General features: G+C 43.1%; 1 protein-coding gene across 3 annotated transcripts in view; it reads right to left on the bottom strand.

Annotated features, from left to right (window-relative positions):
• ARIH2 (ariadne RBR E3 ubiquitin protein ligase 2) overlaps positions 1–21,832 on the bottom strand; it is a 203,708-nt gene that overhangs the window by 79,931 nt on the left and 101,945 nt on the right. For all 3 annotated transcript variants that reach the window (XM_078661794.1, XM_078661795.1, XM_078661796.1), the window contains 5 exons: positions 21,620–21,687; positions 20,321–20,384; positions 14,809–14,959; positions 12,285–12,406; positions 4,757–4,866 (listed from right to left, as the gene is read on the bottom strand). In XM_078661794.1, coding sequence (XP_078517920.1) covers positions 4,757–4,866; positions 12,285–12,406; positions 14,809–14,959; positions 20,321–20,384; positions 21,620–21,687 — 515 coding nt within the window. The remainder of the gene's footprint in view (positions 1–4,756; positions 4,867–12,284; positions 12,407–14,808; positions 14,960–20,320; positions 20,385–21,619; positions 21,688–21,832) is intronic.

Below are 21,832 nucleotides of genomic sequence, written 5' to 3'. Positions count from 1 at the left end.
ATATGTGGGTAATTGGACCCACACACGGGGCAGCGCTTGAACGGACTCCGTTCCATAGTAAGTTCGTCGGGGTCTTGCTGCGACGACAGGGCCTTGTTGTCTGAAGAGATATCGACTCCGCAGAAGTTCGACTCGAAGAGTCGGATGGAACACGAGACCGGACGCGAACAATACCGACGGGTTAACGAAGGCCTTTTGGCCTTAAAGAAGTAAGTTTTTTGATTCCGACAAGGAGACGTCGAAATCACATCCGAACCCAATGGCGGAAAAAAACAATCTGGGGATGGAGTCGATGCCCATGCGCACTGTAGTCCAGGGGAGGAGCCACCTATCTCGTGATACTTCGAAGACTCTTCCAGGACAACAATGTGCAATCATCCGGACCCAACACTAGGCGGCGATCTATGCAATAGATATGAATTTAGCAGCCCACATGCCTCGAACCCTTTTATTACAGGTGCAGTGAAGAAACTTCTTCCGATGTCGCTAAATGTACCTTTAAGGAGGCACAAGTCAAATGTTGGTACAGCAGATGCATAAGGTATCTCATTACGGACATATCTTGCATTCTGCTTTTTACAATTGTTTCTTTTTACACCACTAGATAGATCTGTCCATTTGGCTGTATAACCTTTTCTTGTGCTTGTCATTTGCGCCTCTCAGAACTTCCATTGATCTTGTTGGCAGGTAAGGTGTCCCAATTCTATGTCCTCAGGAGCCATGCCGCTAGACTTACGCTGCCTGGTTTTGGATTGAGTATCCTCCCCTCTTGCACTGAAAGGAGGTTTTGGCGCATAGTTAGCTTTTTTTTTTAGAATTATTTTTATTAGGTTTAAAGTGCAACACACAAATAATTCCTGCAATAGCAATACCAGCATAGCGATAGTGAAAAAACAACAAGATAATACTGTATGAATCATCAGTGATCGGAGGTCACAGTACATGCAACGTATAAGCATATCAATTATATTACAGTAAATATAATCATTCAAGAGCTCAAACAGCATCATGGTTAGGTGATCAAGTTATTCATCATCATCATCATGAGTTGGCAGTGCTAGGAATTGGCTAAATACACCTGAACTATTATCTCGGACTCTTCAAAGATTCTGGATCGAACTGTACTACTTGTTTGACCGCTTTGCTTATTTGTATGAACTGTATTATTGATCTACATGATTGGCTCTGCCCACACCTAATTGTATTGTTAGCGTTTCTGATTTACCTGTTTTACTATGCTCCCTCATCTACCCCTTCTTTGTAAAGCGCTCTGATATCTGAAAAGATCTTGTCCGCGCTATATAAAACTTTCAAAATAAATAAAATAAATAAAATTGTTGGAGCGGTCCCCAAATATCTTTCGGTCTGGAAGTTACAGGCAGTTCTTAGGCATATAATACCAGATTTTCGCTACATTATACCATATCTTTCATCCACCCTTCTATTTTCGGAGCAAGTATACAATCCCACGTAAAGAGAATATGGCGTCTAGCAAGCAAGAGGGCCACTCTCATAAACCTGCCCAGAGTGCCTTTTAGTGTAGGGACATAACTTAGCAAGCATCCGAGTGGTGTACATGGAATTATAGCGCACGTCATAGTGTGGATATGTTCTAGCACCTCTTCCCAATATTTCAGCACCAATCTACAATGCCAGGCAAGGTGTAGAAAATCAGCATGAAGTTGCCCACATCTTTTGTATTGATCAGACTCTCTGAGACCCATTTTATACAGCTAGGAGGGGGTGTAATATATTTGATGAAGAAATTTAAAATGAATAATGCGTACATTCCCATAGGGCGTAAGGCGGACCGTTAAGCTGCAGATTTGTTCCCATTCCTCTCAAGTTATCTGGGGGTCCAGAATATCATCCATCTTGTGAAGCTTTTATCGGATCCCCGGACTGTTTCTTCCTGTGTAGCCTTGTACAGTTTAGTGATTAATTTTTTCCTAGTTGGGGTTATTAATGTATAGTTCGCTTTATTGTGTTTTCTTGGGCCATCTCTATTAGGTCCGAAAACAACGTTTGTTTTGCCTACTGTGGAGCAACAAGGATCAGTGTAATTTGCGATTGTTTGCACTTGGATCTCACTGGCGCCATCAGGATGATTGGCAGAAAGGCTAGGCAAATTTCCCGGAACATTTTATTGACAGGGCATATCCTAAGGTGTGGGGGTGTGAAAGCCTGGATGTCAAGTCTCCGCATTTTGCGTTTTTCAGTGTTGTGAATAAATACACCTCTGGCGTTCCCCATTGCCTGAAGATTCTTTGGAATACCTGTTGATGTAGCTTCCACTCGTGTGAGACCGCAAACTGCCAGCTTAGTCTGTCTGCGTCTATGTTTTCTACTCCCAGCACGTGTACTGCCATGATGGTTACCTTTCTGTGAATGGTCCATCTTCAAATCTTTGGCGCTAGTTGTGACGTTGCATATGACCCCTCCCAATTCAGTTTGTTCAGGTAAAACATTGTAGTTCTGTTGTCAGTTTGGATCTGCACAGACTTTCCCCATAGCTGTGTTTGAAGGCTTTTCAGACAAGAAGCACTGTATTTAACTCCAGGATGTTTATGAGTTGAATTGCTTCCTGTGTCTTCCACGGTCCCCTGACTTAGAGTCTCCATGTTTGCTCCCCATCCTGTGTGAGATGCGTTCGTGGGGACGGTCACAGTTGTGGTTGTTAGGAAGAAAGGCCTTCCTACTGCCATGTTGCTCTTGTTCCACCATGTCATCTCCTACTGTATTTTTTGTTTTACAACCACTAGATCCTCCCAACTGCCCATTGGTTTTGGGTCCATTCCTGGAGTGGCCTTGTGTGATTTTGCATGCAGGATTAGGGGACAGGGGGGCCATCATTCTCCTTCCCGTTGTTCTCCCAGTCAGAAACAGCTCCTTGTTGTAGAGGCAAGCCTATTCGGATATCACCTGTATCCTCGGGGTGGGGAAAACGTTTGCCTCCATTTTGCTGATTTGGTCTCTTTGTCTCTCTCCGGGAGTGCCAATGATTTTTCTAGATTTATCATGAATCCCAGCCTGTGCAACGTGTCCATGACCGTTCTTATGTTCCTCTTGCATGCGGAGTAGGAGCTTGCTTTTACTAGCCAGTCATCTAGGTAGTGATATATGTGTATCCCTTTTCTGATACGCTCTTACTGTTGCTAGAACTTTGAATTGGTAGTGTACTTAGTTCATGAGGAACTGCAGAAATTGCTTGTGCCTCTGATTCATGGGGATGCATAAGTAGGCATTTGCAAGTCTATTGTTGCCATGTAGTCCTCTTTCCGTAGTAGTGGGATGATTTCCTGTAGAGATTTTATTTAGTGTTCTGTTTTTTGTTCATGTAGCTGGTGGTGTTCTAAGCAGCTCTATTCAGTAGCCATGTTGTATGATGTTTAAGACCCACTTGTCTGCTATTCAGCCCCCCACTGGTGACGTGTTGAGGGCATTGCTGAGTGGAGTCACTTGCTGAGGGACCTTGCTCACCTGGACGGTTGCCCCATTCCTCGGTGTTTGCCCCAAAAGGTCTGACACCGTGGTGTTGAAAATTGCCACTGTTGCTGGGTGCCTTGATGCACAGCTGGCTGCTGGTAGAGTTGCTGTGTTGCTGGGCTTTGAAAGCTTCCTCTCCCTGCAGGGCTTCTCATTGGGGTTGCTTCCCTTCTTGGTGAGCTCCCTTTACATTGTATATGCATGAAGGTGTGGTGATCCCGCTTTGCTACCAATCAATGTCTTAAGCCTGAACTGGGTGCACGCTTCGCAGAGGTTTGTGCCCTGCTTCCTCAGCAGGCAGAGGTTGCAGACTTTGTGGTTATGCTTCTGGGCAGCCCCACCTTCTGCTCTTTTTTTGCTCTCCTCGGTTTTATTACTCTACAATCTGTTGATTTTTTTCAGGAAACTTCTCTTGGCATCCACAGAACTTTGGCTGTTACTTCCAGACCCAACGGCAGAAAAAAGAATCTGAGGATGGCAACCACACAGAGGCTTCTGGGGAACACCTCCAATGTCACAAGGGGACGGGACTGGACGCCATATGATGTCCACACACAAAACAAAAGAGAAAGGGAAAAAGAGATTGAAGTATTCCGGACTCAACCACTAGATGGTGAAATAATGCACAGCATGCAAATCCAGAAAAGATTCATGCTGCAAAACCACTTTCTTATCCTGCGGAGAAGCGTGTGTCCGCTACATTCATCACCAGAATGGCTCTGAAGAAATAACACTAGCTTTGTATTTGAACCATAATAAAGCTTTGAAGAGTGTATTGATTGTCTTTAAGGTACAATTTAAGTATGTTCTAGGTAAGCAAGACAATAATTACATAAGACACCCTTCGCCATGACAATCCTTTGAGGTTTATAAAAAGATTACTCAAACTTGCCGTATTTGTATTCCTCTTTTGTAGGGCGGCAGTAATGGTGCTTGCTGTACTTGCAACACACAACTAATTCACGAACAAATAGGTATATCCCCAAAAAAATTGTCCTTTCCTTGCACAGCTGTTTATACTGAAGTTTTTTTCTCTTTTCATCTTTGCCAACATGTCTCTAAACTCTACACAGCTGACGCCTGCACTGCAATTAGAGAAGATTGCAAAACTACGTTTTGGAGGCCACAAACAAATATGAATGAAGACCAAACTCTAGATCTGCACTTCTGTACAGAATGTGTTCCCTTCTTGACAGTCATTGGCTGAGCAGCACCTTGAGGCGCGGGTTGGCTGTAAGGGGTCGAGGATTCTTTTCATCAAATCACTCACCAGAACACCTCATTGCATCGGCTGCACTGTACTCGTCGAGCTTTTGGCTCCTGTACCTGTAGGACCATGGGACAGTCGGCACCAGGACACAACTGAAGCTGATAGTGACTCTGAAGAGGGAAAAGTGAAGAACACAAAATTACATCTGAAATCCTATGCACAAGGTACAATATTTATCAATGAAGCCTGTACTGTTTTGCAGTATTAAAAAATAATTTGCTACTTCTCTATACCTCCAGTTTGCCAGGGTTGGTATCTTTCATATATTCACCTGCTTCAATCAATCCGCCTTTTCCAACTGGATTGCGCAGTAATTTCATTCAAACAGAAGTAAACTGTGTTAAAATGGTCATAGGCCCAAAATCTGCCTTGGTTTAGTAGTGCATCCAATTCATTTGAAACAACCTACATTTAAGTCAATGATGTAGAACAGCTGAACACTCTGCTCTCATAGAGGCCACATAGCTCAGATTTCACAAGTGTGAAAAATACACAGAATGGGTAGTCAGCCTCTGACTGTGGAGGTGGGAGGGGTCGCATGGGAATCAATGAAAGATACAATAACTGGAGAACTGGAGTTACAGTTAACGGACTCGTTCTCTCGCACTGGATCTTTCATGCTTGAATCTGGATAGCAAGGAGTACATTAAATGTTAGAGAAGCAGAGAAAAGCTGACTCCCCAAGGGCCTTTCCTCGATGCGGTTCTGGAGGTAGCCCCCCACCCCCTTATCCTGGTGTACATAAGATGGAGGGACTGCATGTGCCTCCCTGGCCTGCTGGGTCAGGGCCCTCTTCTGAGCTGTTCTGCATTGGTAAGGATACTACTGTGGACTGCAAGACTGTAGCAGTTGCAAATACGGGGCTGTGGGGTGAGTACCCACCCCCACCGCACTATCGACTGCGAATCAAGCACTGCCCAGGAGACGAACTTTGCACCATCTGACTGGTAATGCACACAAAAGGCATTGTGTATTAAACTCTGGGATGGGGCAATTGAGGTCTGGGAAAGGTGAATGGCTGTCACTGGTTCCACATCATTTGGGCGTTTTAAGATCCACACCAAAAGGCGACCCAATTTATCACCCTCTTTGTGTTGCTTCACTTGATACAGAGTGTAATCCATACATTGTAAGGGCTCAAGGAGGCAGGCCTGGTGGGTTCTCGCCTCAGTCAACGATTCACGAGCAGCGCTGTCCGCCAATAAGGCCCACACAAGCCCACCCTGAGAGGTTTCCAACTGAGTGAGCTCCTGGCTGAGCGCTCCTATTGCCCCAATAACTGTATGCAGTGGCCATGCACTACTGTTTTTAGAGTCTCCCATTTTACTAGTCTTGTGGTGGCTGTCGCACCATTTTCGGTTAGTAGTCGATTAGCTTCTTGAGTCGTTTTGCAGAACATATGGTCCTCAAGGGTTGTGGGCTGTAAGTTGCCAAGTGGGCACTGGCAGAGGAGTCTCTCTCCACCCAACATATAATAATAGTGGATTATGGTCTGAAAGGGTTTGCCCCAGATATTCCACCCCGTGACTTTGAGTTGTATAGCAGAGTGGCAGAGTAATCTGTCAAGGTGGACATGTAGTACATATGGTGGGGAGTAATATGAATATTCCTGGGCAGCCAGCAATCCACGACCAGCCCTCCCCAGTATGCTCCATGAGAGGCAGCTACTCCTGCAGCTGACAACAGATAAACAGTAGCTCTATGCAGGCCACATAGCGACATCCTACCCAAGTCACCACACCACAGTCACGAGGGGGACTCCGTAATGTGCCAAGTTCCCCTCACTCACCATGGAAGAGTTGCTCCGTCTTGACCTCCGTGTGGGGCCCCCAAGAGACGCTTTCATGCAACGCAGGTCCAGCTCAGTTTTCACCGGAGCTCCGTGGCTGCCTCGGACGCCTCTAGTGAGGTCCCTTACACTCCTCTGCGCTGCAGGGAGAGGTAGAGAATCAAGGCCCGCGCCGCCCCTAAGCTCCATTGCTCACACTCCAGCTGGCCCAGAAGGACGGCGTCACGGCAATCAGCCATCCAGCTCACTGCTGCGTCCAGAATTAGTCTCCTCAGCAGCCTCCTTCAGTGGGGGGCCCTCCCTTTAGTCTCAGCCACCGTAATCCGCACCCGGCATCATCTTCACAGTCTGTCAGATCAAGGGCTCCCCAGGGGCGGCATTAGAAGTCATCCGCCATCTTGCGGCTCCAGGCCATGCCCCATCTTTTATTGCCTATATGTAATTCTATACAAAAAGCAATCAATTGTGCAACTTTTTTGGGCATAACTGGCAAAGCAAATCGCTTTAGCATTATGAGGAGTATTTAAGCCCGCAACAAATGCAACTAGCATTTGTGAATACCTGTGCTTACATGGGTTGGCACATTTGCTTTACCCATGCTTGTAATAATATTGGACCTTTGCCTTTCAACTGCAAAGATTCAGGATGGCGAGTAATAGATATGGTGGCTACGTAGCACCAGAAATTTAAGGAAGGATATAGGCTTAGCTGACACTTATTGGTTGCTAGGTGTTCGGTCAAAGAAATGGGAGAGTAGTAAGTTATCAGTCTTGTTGGGAGGCTGTTCTGTTTCATGGGTTGGGACACATACTAGAATAGGATTAGAGCTGGCTAGGGTTTTGGAGATGTACTGGGGTGGAGGTTGACTGAAGACAAATGTTGGTAGAAGAGCTTCAGCAATGTAACATAAGGTACTTAAGAACATTGTGTACCAACATTATTCTACTGGTGAGCTGAGGCATTTTTCATTATATTGCAACTACTTCAAGTGCAATTGGTATGTTTGTTTGACAAGTAAGTGTGGTGCACCACATGCTCTAAAGAGGCATTCAGATTTTTCACAATCTGAGCTTCTGGGAGATCCCACCTACTCAAAAAGGGAAGATTATCCAGTGGTAAGTATGGGGAAAAATGTGCTCAAGCGAACATCAGCTTGCAGATGGACACTATGTGAAATGATGACAGTAAGAAGTACACACGCTTTACAGAGACTTAGGAAGATTACAGTTGCAATAACGCTTGGCTGTTCAGTACACTGGCATTAGATGAACATCAGGTTGCATTCAACAGGTCTCTTGAGCAGCTGCGAAAAACACAGCCATTCACAAAATTGGTGCTTCACAGAGAAGATGGTTGCGGGTCATGCTGGCTAGTGATAGCAGTCTGCCCATCTCAAAGTCGCAGTTTATGGACAGATTTGGGCTCTCCAACCACCTTGTGCCAAGAAAACTTCACGCGTAATTTGTCCTGCGATCTGAACATAGCAAATTCTCTACATGCAGGGAAGTCCACCATCTTGTTTCCTTCAGTAGCAATGTATCTGAGAGCTATAGGTATAGTTCATATCCCCTTAAAGGGGGAAGGCAGGAATTCTGTCTGAGAGTTGCATGCCTCTACACAAGCGTAGAAGCCCTATGAGCAAAAGATGAACCCTCAAAAGGATCACCTTTTATCCAGTCGTGGAGCACTTGGAGCAACTGGTTTCAAGCAAATATCCTCAGAGACAAAAAGTTAGCCCAAATCTGTAGGATAACCAATCCTGACAAAGTACAATTTCCTTATAGGTGTGCCACAGCTCTACGGCATCCAACTATTTATTTTATTTTATTTATTTAAATTTATAATGCGCAACAGCTACCCGCAGTGGGTTTCCCGGCGCAAGGGATAGACTGAAGAAGAAAAGCCAACCTCTCAACAGCTCCATGAATCAACTAAAGCGGCATGCGAATCATTGGAAAAGTGTGGTTTTCAATTTTTTCCTAAAACAGAGAAGGTTAGTTTCTGACTTCAGGGTGATGGGTAATGCGTTCCAGTATTTGGGGCCTAGATGGGAAAAGGCCCGACCCCCCATCCTTGCGAGCTTGAATCTTGGGACAACGAAGTCGCAGTTGGCAGAAGATCTTAATGTGCGACTAGGCGTGTAGGGTTGGACCAGACTCTGCAAGTATTTTGGGGCCGAGCCCTGCTTCGTTTCGGAGTGAGCGGAAGGAGAGTGGTAACTGCATTGGTAAGCCAGTGGGAGACCGCGGTATTCAATTCCAAGACTGAAACCTCACTGTCCTCAGGGCGGGTGTTCGAAAGGTGCAGGTTCAACTTAGTAATATCAAGTTTACCCCACCGGTGTATTAATTCACCCTTATCGCGGTCACTGTTTACCAAGTTCTTAGTATATGGTAAAGAGAAGTGAACTGCGAAATGGTCGGACCACTTCAATGGACGGGCACTCCGAGAACAGTTAAAAGGAAGATTAGAGAGAATGGGGTCCAATTGATGTCCAGCAGAATGAGTGGATCCGGAATTAAGCAGCGAGAGGTTAAGCGCCTCCAGATCAGATAGGAAACATTTGCTGGTAGAACATAGTGGATCTTCTAGGTGCAGGTTGAGATCACCAAGAATGGTGAAATTTGCCGCCCTAAGAAGTAGGGGAGCTATAGTCTCTGCAAATGAAGATATCCAGGTGAGGGCGTTGCCAGGGGGCCGATAGACCAAGAGGCCCGATAAAGTGAATTGGGGGTTAATTACTAATTTAAAAAACGCGGTTTCGCTTCCGGACAGGTGAAAGGCTTCAAGCTTACAAGTATAAGTAGACTTGAATATTATAGCAATACCCCCACCTTTTCCAGATTCTCTGTCCAATCTCACCATTACATAGTTACTAGGAACAGCAATGGCGATATCAGGCCCGGAACTATCCTGAAGCCATGTTTCAGTAAGAAACAACGCGTCGGGTTGCTCTCCGACCAGAAAGTCGTAGATGTGATGTTTGTGTTTCGGGAGGGACCTGCAATTAATACTCCAGAACTGGAGTGGAGAGCAGTTAAGATGTGTTTTAATTCTCCTCCGTCTACCACGAGTACGAACCCGTCGCGTTGCCTTACAGTTAGACATTCTGCCAGTGCGAAAACTACAGCCGAAGCATTCAAAGTTATGGGTCGGGAGAGAACAAGAAGTACAATTTGTATGTGTAGTGGAACGTAAGGATTTTAAAACCTCACCAGTATAGGAGTGGCCACCATAAGAACTGGAAGTAGGAGACATGGCCCCTGGGCCCGATCAGGCGCGGACGGGCGCAGATGGGCAGAACTCTGGCGGTAATTCGGCAGTCCCGCTGCGCGTATCCGCTGCGCGTTTGCGTGACCTCCTTAAATAGAGGTCTAGCGTCCATGTGACATCTAGACCGTAGAGCAAAGCGGCGCCGTCAGGTGTCCTACTCACCCAAGATGGCCGCCGATATTAACAGCCAGGACAAGGGCCCGCAAAACGCGGTGCTATACGAATATTGTGCAAGTGAGTGGGCTTCAGTATAAGAACAGGGGTAAATAACACAATTGTAATTAAATAACAAACAGGAATTTAAAAACGCGATTTGCGAGTAAAAAACAGCGTCTAAGCAGCAATTCTAAGCGCAGCGCGCTCTGAGCGATTTTCCGTGGTGGTAATCTATTGGGAGGTCAGTTAAGGTCAGGGGGTCTTAAGCTCTGTGCTGACTTCCGGTCAATAGTTGAGATTCTTCACACTTGAGCAGGACATGACAAGATGCATGGGTTGGGCAGATCATCTTCTTTGAATTAGGTTGCATGCTTGGCTATACCTTTTGTGCCACTTAATTTTTCAGATGTGTCTCTTGCCAAGCCTCAGGCTTGCCTCCTGGAACTAGTTTAGTCCAGGCAGGGAGCAAAAACGGATTCTTCCTGCTTCTTCGCCTAAGTAAGAAAGTTAAATTTGGCTTCACGAAGGATTCTTTGGGGGGGCAGGAAGTGAAGGAGTCGCACAGAGAGAAAGGAGTGGTGGGGAGGGAAGAGGAGACACTGGAAGTGACTGCCACTAGACACTATATAGCAACCCACAAACTTGGGTGCTATATACTTTCAGGGGTGGCTGGAGCAGATGAGCGCTCTTCCTCTCATGTATCCCAGCACAAAACATACAATCAGGGGACCGAATCGTGATGTACACATTTGTGAGAATTTGTAGGTAACCTCCCCAATGGTGTTTCAGTTAAATAAATCTGTGACTCACTATTATAAACATCTATCACTGTATGTTACCAGTGTGATGGTCTAATTAATGGGGGCAGAAGCCACCCATGTCAAAATCCCAATCAACCAAATGAGGCTAGTATTAGATCGCTGAGGAACATAAAAATCTTTAATGAGTACTTCTCTTGAGACTGGACACTAGCCTTCAACACACAAACCAATACAGAGTCTGTCCGAAAGATACAGTGAGGAGCAGGTGGTAACATTGATACAGTGCCAGGAACTTTTAAACGTATAGCCAAGCGTGGATGGCAAGGTAGATGTTAGCGTCTGTATCTTTGCCTATCAGACAGCGAGCAGTTACAAAAAGGAAAGGAGGCAAATGGCCCATAGTGATTTAAGCGGTTCATTTTACCCTTACCGATACATCCGTTGCATCGGCTCTGCAGAATACGGCGAACTTTGGAATGTAAAGCGGGCATATTATAGCCTTTTGCGTTTCTAAAATGTATGGTCTTATCTTGGTAACGGTAAAATTGACCGCTTAAATCGCCAGCAAGTACATATGCGAGAAATTGATGAATTTGTATAAAGACCTTACCATTCAGCCACCTCTTTTGGAAGAAATATTGGACTATTTTTTTTATGGAAACAAGCCGTTTGGGTAGCAAGGGCTACTATACCTTTACATCGGATTAACAAATTGTCTAGCATCTGAATTTGTATGGAGCAGTTTTCGCTACGGATGACCTACACACAGGAACTCATTAGGACGAGGTCAATCTTACAGGAAACCCCAGGGTGTCCACAACAATCGAACAAACTTACTGGATTGTTTTTAAAGCCTTGAAAAAGTTACTACGTAACAAAACACGTGTCGGCTGCCAATCCATTGCTCTACAGGAAGTTTACTGTATCACATCTTCCATCTGTGTAATATTGTGTCATTCCAATCTATGTGCTTTGAACCAAATTGAATACAATCCATCGTTCTACGGGAAGTCTACTGTATTACATCTTCCATCTTTGTAATATTGTGTCATTGCAATTTATGTGCTTTGAACTAAATTGAACAAAATGTATCAAGAATATTGCTGAGTCTATATATCTCACATACATTAAATAGTACTACAATCTACTCACTGCTTTTTGTTTAAATTGGGTATTATAGGACAGAATAACTCTTAATGAACAAATCATTGAACAGGTCAGAGTGCCGAGGTTATCTATATGTTGTATGTATACTGGATAGAGTTGAACCACAGTGAGTAGACACCCGAGGTAGTGGGGTATTTTGTGTCTAACCTCGAGGGGCACCAGCACTAAAGATCAGTCTTTAAGCTACACAAAGAATGATGTGCTACCCTTGAAACCACCACTGCCATTTGTCGATTGTTGTATACTTGCCAAGCACATCAACTGTAGCATATGCTACCCAACATTCGAACTCCAAAATGTCTGACTAAAAGAAAGAAAGGGGCAGAAGGAATGAAAGCGAGGGGGTGGAGAAAAGATAAATGAAAAGAAGGCAACAACATACCTCCACATAGTCCCTAAAGAGGTAGCGCCTGTATTTGTCTTTAAGCTCCTCGCTCGGCAGCAAAGGATACACAAAGTCTTCCGGCGTTCGTAGAAGACAATCCTGGGCCATGCACGATATTCCTATGAAATAGAGGACTAGAATTAACTCAATATTAAAAACTTTTTGTGTTGCATACTACTTTACCACTGCATTCTTAGAAATATATCTGCCATTTCCCTTTGTTAACTTAAGCAGCTAAGAACCTCAAATATGCATAAGGTATTGTAAGTGATTATATATGTATACCACAAACATGACTACATCGAAAGTCACTTAAAAGGATCAATTCAGATATCTATTCAAATTGGCTATTCAAAGTGGCATAGTGTTAACTGGCATTCACTGACTTAACGTGGTTGCAGTTTTGGTGGTTTGTTTCATGCCCAATGCCTTTTGGGCACTGTTGTCAATCGGGAGGAGTCTGGCGTTGCAAGATAGTTGGGAAATGTTACTTTATTTTTCAATGGTGCGTGATGCATGGTTGGGACACAATGAAAAATCATTCAAAGCCATAGTTCAATGTTGGGTCAGTGTATCACATGCTCTCAAGTTAAGAAAGTTGTAGACCTCCATGACTAGTCTGGGAAACACAGCTGTATATCACTTTTGTACATCATCCGTTCATCCAAAAATAAATATGACTGCTTGCCAATCACCTAGGACTTGTTGGTTCAAGCCATAGTGTTTTTTATTTCTGTTCCACTAGAACTGTAAATCGTTTTGGTATTACATTATTATTCGATTCAAAAGGGTATAGATGCAATCAGGTCATCAATTTCCCTTTAATTAAGATTTATATTCACTACTGTATGAAATGAATAACATTTTTGCCTGTGTACAAATTACTACTTTCTGAATTAAGAACGTATCCTAGTTTTGGGGTTTTCTTACTCAATTTCCACCTCCAATTTTCAAGTACGTAGAAATAACACCAACAGAAAATACTGCCCTCAGTTTAATCAAAACAAATTTGGACATAAAGGTGAAAAAGGCAAGTTAGCACGGCTAAGCATTGCTTTATGCCATTGTCAAACAAAATCACACTGTTTACTGGACATCACTGTTTTTTGTTTTAATAAAAAAAACATGTGTTGCCCTATTTTGGTTATTTTCTCAGACTTCTTCAGAGTAATTCACAAATTAGAGTTCTAGTTACAGTCCCCAACAAGTGGGAAAAAAGAACACATTTATGGATCTAAGTTATGAAGGCTTAAAATTGATCTTCCTTAAACATCAAAAAAAGGCTTGGCACCACGGGAAAACCCCTTAAATTAGTTCTTTGCCCGTAACTGTTTATTGGTTGCTAGGTGGGCTGGCATCGGTTTGCAGGAGCGTCCATTATAAAACAGCACTTTAGCTTAAAAAAAAAGTTCATTAATTGTTTTTTTTTACAAAGTAATAGCAAAGCGACTGAAAACCAGCATCACTGTTCAAAGAATAGGAGCAGCAGTAGAATCTAATTTGCTGTGTTCTATTTATTAGTCTATAGAGGTGCAGTAGTAATTAAAAACCGGTACTCTGTCACATTTTATACCTTAGGTTCTTTTGAGCATCATGTAAATTATACGCTAAAAATACCCCATATGTCTGACAGTCCAAGCACTAATATAACTTGCTTATCTTGTCCAACTGCACCTCCGCCCAAATATATCTTTTGTAGAAAACCTACATTGTTGCCTTTCTTGAAAGGCTTATGTCCCTCATCAATTAATTATCCTTTCTGAAGCATCAGGTTCTGGCAGCCGAAGTGACAGTGTCGTTTTTTCCCCAAAGAAACAAGAATGAGTTATTTTCGACACACCCAAGCATTGCGAAATGTTCACAAACTGACTAGGAGCCTTGTTGTACCAAGAATTAATGAAGTAAGTTTGAGACATACAAAATACAGCAAATTTAGTGTTGATGACAGGCCATCAACTGAAAGTGAACTTTTCAACAACTGCTACGCAAGCAGACAGTAAATAAGCTTCAGGAGATTAACAAATCATGAATTTAGAGATCTAGAATTGATTGAGGAGTTCATTGGTTGTGTATAATGTGGATTAACGTCGGAATATTTTGTAAAGAATTCTTTTGTTCAGCGAATTGTTTAAAAAACTAATGCCAGTCATAAGTCCTGCTTTTTATACACATTGTGTAGGTTCTTTCACTCATATCCATTTGTTTAATGCATGCTCCTTCTCTGCATCGCCTCTTCCCTCCCTCCTTTTATTCTTCTCACTGATCTTCCTACCTGGAACTCTCTTTGTGTCCTCTTTATTACCAAACAAACGGCACCTTCCTTCTTCGTCCTTTTAAATGGATCTGCAGCAACCATGTCAGAATCACCCTCCTATCCAAGGGCCGCCTTCTACATCGCTTTCTAAACCATCCCCACTTTTCTGACTCCTTTTCTTTTTTTAAACCGGTTGTATCATTATTATTAAGTATTGTATTACACAAACAACAAAACATTAAACAGTAAGCTGCAAGTAGAACTTACCAACACCAACCCCATCCCTCACGAGTACTGTACAATGCTGCTCCCAGCAGCTGCGGCAGAACTGGTGCTGGCAGGCCAAACAGAGCAAGTTCTCTTTTCGGACTAGTTGCATGCACACCGCGCAATGATGCGAGGAGGAATGTACCATAATCTGGAAAAGAAAGAATACATTGTAAAGAACCAAACTCATTTGTAATCTTTAGCAAACATCCACTTCAAAGTAAGTCCTAAAGCAGAGGGCTCTAGAGAGTAATCAAAATAATGAGTACATTGATCCCCAACACCCTCCCCTGATAATCTGCAGCAATGGTCAAAGCAGGTCTCCAGCAAGGGACTGCACAGGAGCAATTTGTGAAATGGAGTCTTGGAGCGGATTAGCTGAACTTCCAATGTCAAAAATGAAAGATGTTTGATTCATAGCAACAGAACAAAACTGACACACAACCCTAGTCACTGGGGGCAAAGAATTAGATTAAAACTAGAAATAAGTCTACAAGGTTGAAGTGGAGTAGGGTAGGATTTAGATGAATAGACAGAGGGGGGAGTTAAACTGACCCCAAATTAATTCCAGTAATTCCATTTCTTGTCAGAATTCTTGAAGTCAAATAAAAAAAAATGGAAAGCCACTCTTCACGAGCTACAACTATTTCATATACCTCAGAAATATGCCTGAATCTCAATCACAAGACTTGCTCTAGCTGCAAACGTTCACATGCCGGTCTCATAAAATGATAGTCCTGTCCTCCTATGAAAAAACTACAGAGCGCAGAGAACATCGGCTCAGGTTCTCTCCAAACCACTCTAGAGGTTCGATGTCCAGGGCCTGCCATACTTGAGGGCACATGCACTAAAATTGCAATTACAAAACCATGGGCTGCATCAGAAGGCACAGTGACTAAATAGTTCTAGGCAGGTGACTATAATAACACCATGTTCTTGCTGGACTCCATAACTCATACGGACTGTTCTCAAACCTGACTTCCACGCTCAGCAGCGGATCCAAAAATAAGCTACGACTTGCTGGAAGATTTCCTGAACCACATCACACTTTAACCCAACTGGCTGGCTGCCCTTCAGTTCTAAGATCTATTTTAAAAACATGAGAGATACGCACACAGCAATCCATGAAAAAAATGCAACTGTACTCAAACAGATGCTTGGTATCCGGAACTGCTGAATGCCTGACAGTCAGTCTCACAAAGGTCAGGGGACATCACCTGAAGTTTGCACTTTCAGATGGAGAAACTGAAAGGCTGCATAGTGCCTAGAAGCCAGTCACTGAAGGAGGAAAGAAATGTGCCCAACACTGAAGCAGGGAAAACTGTCAAAGAGAAGCTCAGCATGATCTTAGTGTGTGGAGCAGCCAGAGAAGGCAAAGGTTATCAGACAGCAAAACCAGACAACTTGTATTGTGAGTGGGTCCTTCAGTCTCACTACATGGTTGGTACCTGGGAAATGTTCCAAAGTCTTCAACAAATCAAGCGTGGCCATCAGCCACCGAGGGACGTGAACTAGCGCTGCTGATGCCAGAAGATCAAGAGGCCATTTCGTCACTATGAGCCTGATAAGGTTGGAACTGCACCTCGCTGCTATAGCCCTGATCAGTCCGGGAAGCCATGCCAGCTGGAGCTGGACGTCAAGTTATTGTCTCCATTGGTTGAGTTTTGAACCCTTGCTCCCACATACTACCTCCCTGAGAAGCCTGTGGAATACTCTTCCTTGCTATCTGAGAGTTAAATGTGGAAAGGGTAGTACCTGGCCCAGATTGTACAGCCATAATAGGATGGGTCCAAGGGCAACAGTGGCAAACAATCACCACTGTTGGGGTCCATAGCAACAGTCTGCACTGTGGGCCCCTTGAATGAGATTTGACACCAATTCCTTTGTTCTGACTGGCCTCTAAAATGAAAAATTGCACTCTCCCTGAAGCAGATTTAAAAATGGCCAAATGATGCAAGGCTGAGTTGCAGCGGAGCTGTGTCACATGATCTTCAGAAGCATGCAGTATCTGAGAGGGAGTGAGGCTGACCGTACCTACAGTCTGAACAAATTGACTCAACGAAAATCCAGAGCACTGGTTAGAGTGGGCTCAGTGGTGTGGACAATGGATATAGCTTCCTCGCCGTTTTACAGTTTGGGGCCTGTGTAGTTCACAGACAGGACTTGGCTGGCCCTTCGTAACTTGTGGTGCATCTAAGGGAGAGATGTGATAAAGAGTAGAACTGCTTAGAAAAAATCCAAGAACAAGGAGAAAAGGGCAGAAATGTTAGCAATCGCCGAGTCGAGTGACAAGAGGGGTGTGTATAAATTGGTAAAAGGACTAAGAAGGTAAATATGCAAAAGGTGAAGAAGCACAGTAGACAAGATTCTGAAATGAAATATGGCATGATGCAAGTCTAGTTTCTAGACAGCGATGCAAATTTATTAGGAATGTAAAATCCCCCCATTAAAAAAGAAGTACGCACAGCAGCTGGGCACAATGGCAAAGCACAAAGCCATGCAAATGGCTTTGAAAAATTACATGCTACAGCGGACGAGAGCCAAATTAATGTATGGTACAAACCTACTGGTGACACCATAACACCCAGACGGAATAGGAGGAGGGGGATAACATGTTGATGTGTTCCACAAAGGTAGAACCAAGACTGCTAATAGTAAATATTGACCACTCTACAGCAAGCTCATTACTTAAACTGGATTACTCAGTAGAAAAAGCAGAGAACAGACTAGACAAAGTTGAGGAAAGCCTGGCCGAACAAATGCATGAACATGATCAACTCCTATTCAAAGTATTGCGCCTAGAACAACATCTCACAGCTTTAGATAAAATCAATAATGAAAATTGCTTTTAGAGCAATAAATGTGTGAGTACGCAGACTCAGCAGGGACATACTAACAAAATTGGGAAGCTGTCAAAGCTAAGATGATTTTCAAAGGAATGACCACTGTATACAAAATTTATTCTGGCGCTCCTACTTTTTTATCCAAATACTTACATTACATCGACCGCTCAGAATCTCAGCTGAGCCAATTTGTTGAAAAGTTCACTTTCAGTAGATGGCCAGTCCTCAATGCTAAATTTGCTGTATTTTGTATCCGTGAGGTACCCCAAGACCAAAGGAATATAATCAAATCACTGTCCAGGTGACAAGCACCAAGGCATGTCACTCATTCTATTTATTTTCAGACATCGAGTTCACTATATCCTTCCATGATGGAGTCAACATTAAAACTAATGCTAAAACAAGATAAGGATTCACGTCTATGGAGTTCACATGCGCCAATACCATTGACCTAGGATGCAAAGGTTTTTAATACAAATGTGCCGCCGTCAGGTTGAGTCCCCTTAATCAGGGTTTGTGATACCCTACAATAAGCATAAATGTTGTTGGATGTACAGAGATGAAATACTGAGAAACCACTTGATACTTTATACAGGTAGCTCCGCTGTACCCTATCAGATAACTAACTTTTGCCCCATGACAGATAAAAAAAAAAAACTAAAGGCAAATTTAAAAGACTTCAAGCTAATATTAAAAGAATTGATAAACTGACACAGACCATCCAAATGACCATGGAGACAAGAGATGGGTGCCCGATATCAACCATGACCTTTGCACTGAGGCAATAGTACAAGCTCTTAATGGAAAGGTTAATATAAAGGGACTTGTAATAATTTGGTCACAATGGGACTGACAATTAATGAACAAGCCTGTTCACTGCTGTTCAGTGTGAAGGTCTTACTTACGTTGCAGGGACCAATCCGCTACCTGGGAATAAACCTGCTGAAAAAAATCCAAGGATGTGTGTAACTTTAAATTACCCGGCTTGCTAGACATACTATTTAAAGGTTGGCGATATCTGGGTTTGGAGGAATAATTGGGATTAAAATGAACTTCTAATCCATTTTCCTATATGTGGCCGAATTGCTCCTGTTATAGATCCCCAAAGACAGTAACAAAGAGCGGCAGATGAAAGTTCAAACAATTTCTCTGGGATGGTATGAAACCAAGAACATACAGAGTGATGCTTTACCATTCGACAAGAGATTGAGTATTAGGACTCTCTACATTGAACACTGTATAGACCCTGAGCAAATTCGTCCAGCCTAGAGTGGTCCTCACCTCATATAACCAAACTTTCGAATTTCACTAAAGAGAACGTACTCCAACATCCCTTTTGCACAATTCCTCTGGCTCCCATTTAAGACATAGGAATAAATAAGAGTCCCTAGACTCCGAATCAAGGGAACACAGTACTGCGAGGGGTAGTTCAAGTTGTCTTCGGCTTTGCACTGATGCCAATAGAGTATAACCCAGACTTTGGACCAGGGAAGATGGGTGTGACTTTCAGGTTGTGGCGCCAAGAGAGACATTGGTGCTGGGAGACATATGAAACAGAAGAGGTTTGAGACAGAGTTGTGCATACAGTTAGTACACCTGACCCAGCGAAGCAACTATAGACTATCCCAAATGAGATACAACAAACCTACACGCAGAAAAGGGGGAACCAGGAAACTGACTATTAGAAGAACTCTTCAAAAAGGAGTAACCAGAAGGAAGGATCTCAATGCTATAGAAGGCCATACGTATATCGTTCACGACACACAATGAGATGGCAAAATAGGATCTGGCTCACAGTCTCTGAAGAAAACTGGGTCTTGAAGTGGTTAATGAAAACACAAAACCTATTGCACACCAGTTCAAGAGAATATAGAATTGATGTCTCAATGGACATATGTAAGTTCAAGTTTCACATTTGAAGACAAGGAGAACGATGGGTGATACGATTCCTCTTTTATTTGAAGGGTGTCCAGCCGACACGTGTTTCGTCGCCAAGCTGTAACAATGCTTGCACGACTCCTCAGGGCTGTAGCAGGGGGATACTGAATAACAGGTCGCTTAGCCGGTGATAATTCCGACCCGGCCCCGCTCGAGACCAGGTTGAGTAGTTTCCAAAGACGTCTAGGTAGGTTATCCAGAGTCACTAAAAGATCGTGCGGTGATATAGCTTAAAAATAAGTACCTTGTGCTCTGGGACCACTTCTGTAACGCGGTACCGCAGTAGGGTGGAAGAATCCACTCGGTCAATTGTGATGAGTTTGAGGGCACATCAGCGTTCAGACAGGATATTGGACGATTTATCCATGAATAAGAACCGAATAGCGAGGAAAAATCAGCAGGACGGGTGCTCCCGCAAAGTTGGTGAAGAGGAAAACACTAACACATTTCACAATCAAAGTAAAACAGACACCTCTCTCGACAGCATTCAATGGACCGACTTTCAACCAGACATACAACCTGAACACTAACTTGGGTCCTTTTAGGCTTCCCTACCAAGTAATTCTTTCCTACCTACCAAACTCAATTTAGGAGCACTAAACTTTAAGACATTTTTCCAAGTCGATTTTACTTGCACCACAAGCAAACATTCCACGAGGTTGATGAAATTAGCTTCATACTGAACAGGGAGGTAATGGGGCATAACATACTTTAACCATCAGGCTACTTACGTGTTTCGAAGCGCAAGGATGCACTCTTGCTTCAGTTAATAGTTGATTTGAGTTGGACTTGTGCCTAGGAAACATATGTCAATCAGTATTTTAAAGTATTTTACATTTGGTGCCTTAGGGAAAAAAACATACATTTCATTGTTCTAGGAACTTGACCTACAGTAACCTGAGTAAAGAAGGTAAACACTGCATAGTACAATGCATGCAACATTTTTCGACCTCTCTCGCAAGGCCGCGGCCACTTTTACTGGATTTAGACCCTTTGTCTAGAGGCACCACATTTTGCAAGGAGGCAGACAGTTATAAAGAAGAAAGAGTGATTTACAGTGAAAGAGACTGAGGCACAGACACTCGCACCTATCACTTATAGTAAATATAATTTCCTTCATGTGGTGCTCCGATCGGGATGAACAGTACCCTATTCTTCCTTGTAAGGGTATCACCCTTAATCGAATTAAACAATTGTGACCAGCACACACTCTTAACTAACCGAGTAGGCTACTGAGAATCCCTTTTTTAATCTTGTGAAAAATTGAATAAAAAAGTTTTCTAAACAAACAAGGACTCTTGTGCATGAATTGCTGTGCAACCTACACTGTAAAAAGCCAAGAACCACTTGAATACCGATAATTAAGCGTGTGTGCTGGTCACATTTGTTTAATAGGTGTATAGCAGAATCATCTGAAAATATCAACGCTGTATCTTGAGAGGAGGCATGATTCATGCCGCAGAGCCGAACTATTTATATGAAATTGTAATATAGTTTTACTATGCTACCCTTAAACCACAAATATAGATCTTGAATCGCTATTCTTTTAACTGATTGTAGTGGATGCAGAAACAACTGAGAGCGATGCAATCAGTCAGTCAATATAACTTTATTCGATCTCAATTAATAAGATCATAAAAGTACAATGTGTCATAAAATGTTCATTCATGCAATACAGTTCCAATAAAGTTTAAAGAAGAACACAGATTCAAATGTAAAAAACCATGCAAACACAATCACTAGAAACTCTCGATTACATTATATTAAATTCATCCAAATCCAATAAAATAAGCAAACACCAAGGCCATTTTGATAAGAGCATTGGGTAAAAATGGTGAGGCAATCATTCTGCGATAGTGCACACACCGTCCTGGGTTGCTACTAACTTTCAGCAGGACTTTGAATCCCCACATAAGTCTGTGCACAACAGCACCTACACCGTGGACACACAGTGATTACAACACAATCCTGTTTTACTTTCCCAGGCATGCCAATCCCCCAAGAATGAGGTCAAGAGAAAAGAAACTCACCTTTCTAAAATATCTGAAATCTGCCATTGGAAGTGAACTAATACAAGCTTTGTTACCGAGTGAGATACCTGAAATGAAGAAAGAAGGAGGCATGTTTCAACCTTGTGTTCAATAATATACATTTAATTCGTTGAAAATATGTAGTTATTCTTAGTTTCATGCAAGATCCATGCCTACAAAGTAAAACACTGATAAAGGGCATCTCACATGGGG

This window comes from Lissotriton helveticus, chromosome 9, assembly GCF_964261635.1.
Source record: "Lissotriton helveticus chromosome 9, aLisHel1.1, whole genome shotgun sequence".
Taxonomy (NCBI): Eukaryota; Metazoa; Chordata; class Amphibia; order Caudata; family Salamandridae; genus Lissotriton; species Lissotriton helveticus.
This window is presented reverse-complemented; position numbering and strand designations above follow the sequence as displayed.